At 21.8% G+C, this 7,909-nt stretch overlaps 1 protein-coding gene across 1 annotated transcript in view, besides 2 other annotated features; it reads right to left on the bottom strand.

Moving 5' to 3' along the window:
• Window position 1: 1 nt before the first annotated feature.
• Window positions 2–193: a repeat region.
• Window positions 194–288: 95 nt separating this feature from the next.
• Window positions 289–4,269: a repeat region.
• Window positions 4,270–7,662: 3,393 nt separating this feature from the next.
• Window positions 7,663–7,909, bottom strand: part of EHI_022300 (uncharacterized protein) — a gene marked incomplete at both ends in the record, with an annotated part of 911 nt that continues 664 nt past the window's right edge. The window contains 2 exons of the mRNA XM_001914053.1: window positions 7,663–7,833; window positions 7,893–7,909. The exon at window positions 7,893–7,909 is cut by the window's right edge and continues 664 nt beyond it. Of these exons, the coding sequence (XP_001914088.1) occupies window positions 7,663–7,833; window positions 7,893–7,909 (188 nt within the window). The remainder of the gene's footprint in view (window positions 7,834–7,892) is intronic.

Below are 7,909 nucleotides of genomic sequence, written 5' to 3'. Positions count from 1 at the left end.
CTAATCAGTACAACCCAATTGAGATTAATGATAACTAGAACTACTACAACTAACCTACTGTAATGAGTATTGAAAGTGAAGAAGACGATGATAAAGATTCTACGAGAGTAGAAGCTAGGCTTGCTGAGGAGAAGAAGAGGCTAGAAGAAGAGGAGAAGAGGCTTGCTGAAGAGAAGAAGAGGCTGGTAGAAGAGGAGAAGAGGCTTGCTGAGGAGAAGAAGAGGCTGGTAGAAGAGGAGAAGAGGCTTGCTGAGGAGAAGAAGAGGCTGGTAGAAGAGGAGAAGAGGCTTGCTGAGGAGAAGAGGTTTACTAAAGGAGAGAAGAAGAGGCTGGTAGAAAAGGAAGAAGAAAACAGTAAAAAGAAAAAAAGAATAAAAGAAATAGAGGAAAAAGTGGAGGAGGATATGAAAGAGAAAGAAGAAATGAAAAAGGAAATACAAATAAAAGACCAAACCATAAAAAAACTAACTAAGGATATTATGGCATTAAAGAAGAAGCATGAGAAGGAGATAAGCACAAAAAACCACGAGTGCGATAAAAAAATATTCAAATTCCATGCTGAATCTGAAAGAAAAAGGTCTGAAGTAAACAATTTAACACAACAATTACTCTTCCTGAAAGATAAACTATCTAAATTAGAAAATGAAAATACACAAGAAGAAAAAAAGAAAGATGAGGTAACTTACAATATAACAGACTCATCTGAAACACAGATTGTAAATGACCTCACCCCCAATGTGGTAGTAGCTGATGAAATATCATCAAGTGAAGATGATCTTCCAAAAAAAAAAGAAAGTTAACGCAGAAATCCATTGAAGAAATGGATATTCAGCATAAGAAGATCACTACATTAGAATTAGATAATCAAAAAAACGGGGGAAGCAAACAGATAGAAAAGAAGAAATTTTAACACTTTATAAATGTTTTGCTTTGAAATTATTTGAAAGAAAATTAAGAGGTCAACTAAAAGAAGAGTTAATAGAAAGATTAATACAAGAATTTGGAATTAAAGTAAATGATATTAATGAATATAAAGAAATATTAAAGAAGACATTTAAAATAAAGAATGAAATTAAAAGAGAAATCAATAGAATAATAGAGGAAGAAATAATAAAACATCAATGGAAAGATAATGGATTAAAAGAATTAATATCAAAAGTGAACAAGAAAGAAGAAATAGAAGAAGAGGAGGTAATGAAAATATTTAAAGAAGAAGAAATGAAAGAACAAGAAGATGTACAATTTATTAACTATTATTACAATAAGAAGAAAATACATCAAATAATTAATATTATTAATAAAAATGAAATAATAATCAATACATTAGATGAGTATTATCACTATATTAAATCTGTAGCTTCCACTATTAACATAATTAATAAAAATAAACAAGAAAGAAGTTGAAAGAAAAGTATAGAAAGAATATTACAATCAAAAATATGTAAATTGAGAGACTTACTTAATAATAAACAATATATGAAAATAAAAAGAATAATACATATTAAGAAATATGATGTATATCATATTAAAGTAAAAACAAATGAACAAATAAACTATTATAAATACCTCCGAAAGATGAAAAGAATAGAAATAGAAGCAAGAAAGAATAATTGGAAAAGAATAAGATGGAATTATAAAATGATGAAATATGGAAAAAGGCAACACCTAAATAAATCTAAAGAAGATGAATATTTAGATAATATCTCCACTATTAATTTCTGGAAAGGAATCTATGAAACTAATACTATTATAGACTTCCTGAATATTAATTTATATGAAATATTAATTGAAAGTAGAATTAATGATAGAATGGCTATAATCACTCCAAATGAATTAGACTGTGCTATTAAATTTATTACTAACTGGAAGGCACCGGGAGTTGATAAAATACAATGATTTTGGATTAAATATTTAGAACAACCAATGAAATATTTAATAAAATTATTTAATGAATGGTTAAATAATCCTAATGAAATACCTCCTCACTTTATTCAAGGAAGAACAATATTAATATATAATAAATGAGATAAATTAGTTAATAAAAATACAGACCAATAACTTGCCTAAATTGTCTGTTAAAAGTATATATCCATCAATATTAAAGATGAAAATAGAAAGCAAATTAATGCAAAGTCAAATTGAAAAACAACTCTCATTAAATCAAATTGGATGTAAGAAATATACATATGCATCAAAAGAATGATTATTATACAACACTATAATCCAACAATTATTATTAAAGGCTAAATGGAAGTGGGTAGAAACATATTATGACGTCTCTAAAGCATATGATAGTATTAATCATCAATAGATTAAACAATGCTTAATATATTTTAATATCCCACTAGCAGTAATTAATAGTATATTATATATATTAAATAATACATATCTTAATTTGTATTATAATCAAGAAAGTGTAGGTATAATTAATGTAGAAAGAGGAATAATACAAATGATAGCCTATCTCCACTCTTATTTGTATTATCTATTGACATACTATCTAAACAATTAGATAAACAAATAATCAAATTAAATATTAAAATGAATGGAGAAGAAAAACAAATCCAGTTAAACCACATATTGTATATGGATGATTTAAAGATAATAACTAATAGCCTCGATGAAATGGAAAAAGCCAACAAATTAACTAAAGAAATATTTAATTGAATATGATTAAAAATTAATGTAGAAAAGAGTGTGATAATGACTAATATTAATAGTCAAATAAATGGTGAATTAGCTGAATTACCAAGAGTAACTAATGATAACCCTTATAAATACCTTGGTATTGAAATAGGAGATAAAGTAAATATTAATAAATATTGTACAAGAATATTAAATGATATATCTTCTATTTTATCATCATTAAATACTATGAAATATAGCAGCCTCAATACAATAAGAAAGATTAATAATGGTATAATCTCCAAATTAAGATATGGATTTTGTATTGTCCCATGGAAACTAGGAGAGTTGGAGAAGATAGATAAACAGATAAGAAAATCATTGATACAACTCCAATTATACAGTAGAAATATCCCAAAAAGTATATTATATGTTAAAATAAATGAATTGGGATTAGGATTAATGTCAGCAAGAGATGAATGTGCTAAAGAATTAATAAGAATATATTTAAAATATAAGTGGAGATCAAGCACAGAAATAGGAGAAATGATAGAAGCAATAAAAGAAAATCCAAATGGAATAATTAAAAGAATGAAGAAATCATTTGGTAAGAAGATTAATTTTAATGAATTAATGAATATAATAGAATTAAATGAAAGAAAGCACAATGTAAAGGAAATATTTGAATGGGTAAATAATGAATTAAATGATAGATATTTAAAAGAATTGAAAGAAAAGAAATGTAGTGAATATATAAGATGTGCAAATGGCACTTTTAATGATAAGAAATTAACAGTAGCCACATGGAGGTCATTAAATATAAAAAGAAATGCATTCCTCCAAATAGTAAAGATGCAAGAAGGAGTAACTATGACAGGAAATATTAAATCCAAAATACTCCAAAATGATGCTTTAAAATATTGTAAACATTGTCATAACACAATTGCATCTATTAGTCATATATTGTTAGGATGTCCTGTAATGAAAAAGAACAAAATATTAAAACATGATTATGTTTGTAAACAAATATATAAACACTTATTAATTACACATTTTAATGAATTTGATGCTATTGACTTTAATAATCCTCCTAAATGTATTAATAATGATAAAATGGTCATAACTTACAATAAAGATTTATTGGTTAGTGACAATTCATTCCATGCTAGAAGACCAGATATATATTATCAAAATATTACAGAACAGAAAGGATATATTATAGACGTTGCTATATGTCAAGATAATAATTTAGAATTAAATTACATTCATAAAATAAATAAATACAAAGATTTACAAGAGAAATTAAGAAATAATAGAGAAATAATATATGTAGAAATAATACCTGTTATATTATCAATAAATGGATTAATACATAAAGAGTCAGTAAGAAGATTAAAAACACTAAAATTACAATTAGACTTTGCCAAAATCCTACGAACAATAATAATAAAAAATATGAAAGACTTAATGTTTTATACAGGAAATTCTGGCAGCACATTAGAAGAAGAACAATCTAATGCGAGCATGCTAGAAATGAACTCTATTACACCAATAGAGCATATTGAAGAAACTGAAATAATCACTTCTCAGTATGAAGAAAATCCAATTGAGGATATATCTAATAATTGACCTTTTATCTTCTTTCATTATTATTATTATTCTATTTTATTAAATGAAAATGAATGAGAAATGAATAATGAAAATCAGAAACAACACAAACAATAATACAAAATCAAATAATGAAATATCAAGGCAACGAAAAAAGCAAATAATTGAAAAAGAAGAGAATGAATGATATAAAAGAATAAAAAGAAAGTAAAAAGTAGATGAAGATGAAGAAAGAATAAAAGTAGAAAGGAGAGAAGATAAAAAGAAAGAAGATAAAGTGTAATAAAACAAAAGAGATGATAAAAGAAGAAAAGAAAGAAGAAAATAAAGGATGCAAATTTTATTGAAACAAATAAAAAAAGCGCAAAATTTAATGATGCAAAATTTAATGATGCAAAATATTTAGCAACATTTTTATGGATGCAAAATATTTTGAAATAAAAATAATTCATCATTTGATATTATTATATTTGATAATAAATTATAGTATGTATTAAATACATCATATTTCTTTATTATTTATCTTTCTTTTCTTTTTATTATTTCATATATTAAATTATTATTCATTCATTTATTATTTATATTTCATTTATTAAATAAAATGAAAATGAAAATGTAAAATATCAATTAAATAAATATTCATGAATAATAATTTATTAATATTTAATAATTGAAATAATAAATAATAAAGTAACAATAATGATATATTCAATATATTCTTTATTTGATTTGTTCAATATTAGATTATTCTATTTCATTATCATTTCATTGTCTTCATTATTTTATTTCATTATTTCATATTCATTTATTATTTTTTAAAATCAAATAAACAATAATATTGATATTCATTCATCATATTCATTTAATATAATAAATATACACAACAATTAATAATAAATAATGAATATTTAACATTGAAAATATTGATTATATTTAATATTTTGTTCAACATAAAATCAATAAAACATATAATTTGATAATACACAAATGAAATAATAAAGAAATATACAATACTCAAGAATTAATAAAAAAGAAATAAAAAGAATAAATGAATATAAAATTGATAAATAATAGAAGAAAGAAATATAAAAACAACAACGAAAACAAATAATATAAAAAGAATATAAATATATAAAAGAATAAAAAGAAAGTATAAGAAGAATATAAAAATAATAAATCACAAAGAGGTAATAAAATAAGAAAAGAAGAAATAAAAAGTGTATTTTTATTGTAAAAATTAGAAATATTCAATAAAAGTGTCTAATTTAATGATGTAAAATAATTAATATTATTTTATTGATGAAAAATATTTTACTCTTTTTATGTTTATTATTTATATGTATAATTTCATCATGATGTTTATTATATATTCAATCATATGTGTTATGTTATTATAATATATAATAAGTGATAAAATATAAATGAATATGATATGAATATATAACATAGATAGAATATAAAACTAAAAGAATAATAAGAATAAATGATAAATAAAACGAGAAATGATAATCAATGATATAATAATAAAATCAAAATATAAAAGATAAAATTGATATTAATATAAATAAAAAGAGAATAAATATAAAATGAAAATAGATATAAATGATAATAATATAAAAATGATAAAGATGAATAAACAAATACATCTAAATAGAAAAGAATAACAATAAGAAAATCTAAATAATATAAATAGAAAAATAATAAAATAAGAAGAATATAATAATATATAGATAATAAGAATAACACAATGATATAAATAATATAAACAGAGAAATAAATATAAAAATACGATAGATAAATAACATATAAATAAAAGAATAAATATATAAAAATAAATATGAATAATCAAATAATCTATTTCATTAATATTTCATACAAAATGAATAGAAATGATAATAAAATATAAACATAAATATATACAGATTGTATATTTATCATACTTTTTATTTTTTTATTTTTATTTTAGGAGCAAAATATAATAAATGGAAAATTCTATGGATGCAAATTATTTTGCATCTTTTTTCTTTTTTGCAAATTATTTAGATGCATTTTTTCTTTGCTAATTTTCGTGTACAACTCAAGAGTATTAGACAATTAAAATCATATAGAAATGTTATACTTTCGAAAGAACAGTTTCAGAAGAATAAAAATAGAAAAAGAAATGTTTCAAATAACAAGAAAATATTATTTTTCAATTAAATAATAACTAATAAAGAATAAGTTAATCCATTATATAATAATATAATAATGTCAGTTCATTTTGATGATATTAATGAATTTATTTATAAATATTATTTAAGATATTTCAAGTAAATATGAACAATTTCATTTTAATATATTTCATTCAAATGATTATTTAAGAAGGTTATTTCATAATATTGAAACAATTCATAGGTATAGTATATGATGAAATATCTGAATATAGGATAATATTTAAAAATCTAATATTGTTTGAAGTAAATCATTCCACATATTTAAAAGAAGGAAGAAAGTATATTCAAAGACATTGAATATAAATAATCAAAACTGATTTGTGTTGCAATCTCATTACATTTAATTCAAACATGTAGAATTCATTTTATTAACAAATTTAAATAAAATATCATCAATGATTGAAATAGGATGTTTATACTTTAAGAATTATTGATCATTAAGTATATTTGATTTTCCATTATTAATTATTAGAATATATTAAGTTATTTGGAAGAGTATATGCATTTAATATCACTTAATAATATATAACCAACTCATATAAAAAGAAATGAATTTATTAAATGATGTTCTGTATAGTATCTATTATTATTCTATCATCAAATATATCATTTAGAAATATTATTTTTATAACTCTAATTATAAAAAAGAATAAAAAATTTCTAAGACTCTATTTTACTAAATATTGGTATTAAGAAAGACCAAAACCAAAAGGCATAACTAACCACAAATTAAGTCTTTCTTCTAACAAAATTACATATTTATTTTTATATATTTTAAAAAATAAATTCCATTTGAACATGTTCAAAGAACAAAACATAATCAATAATGTTTCATCATATGAAATTACATAGAATTATATGTTTTATTGGTAAATTAAATAAGAATGTATAAAAATGAATTAATCCAAATAAATTAAATAGAAAAAAATAATTATAACAATAGGTTATAATAGTTATAATAATAACATATTTATAATTCAAATAAATTACCATAATTCTATTCAATTAATATTTTTAATTGAATAAGAAAAAAAATAAAAAGAAAAAAGTAAGAAAGCGGTGAAGGGAAAAATAACCATAAGTCCAAGAGAGGATCATGCGGAATTGTTAATTCACGACAGTCTTCTGAGCTTTCATTTTAATACTTTTTAATAAAAAATATAAAGAAAAAGTAATAAAATAATAAAAATTCCATGCAAACAAAATTAAATGAATTTTATTGTAAACAAACTGGAACTTGTAACGCATCGTAAACATCAATAATTGCTGGTGTAGCTTCTTCAGAAACAGCAGGACTCAAAATAACTTGAGAGATTACATCACTTAATTGAGAAACAGCAATAGGAGAAAGTAGTGTCATAGAAATGAATGCCATAATACCTTCACACTAAAAGTAAATATTTAATAATCAAATAAAGAAGGAATTTCATTGATTAATAAACAAACAATATCTTCAATTTTTT

Source organism: Entamoeba histolytica, genomic scaffold, assembly GCF_000208925.1.
Source record: "Entamoeba histolytica HM-1:IMSS scf_1104750516627 genomic scaffold, whole genome shotgun sequence".
Classification (NCBI taxonomy): Eukaryota; Evosea; order Mastigamoebida; family Endamoebidae; genus Entamoeba; species Entamoeba histolytica.
This window is presented reverse-complemented; position numbering and strand designations above follow the sequence as displayed.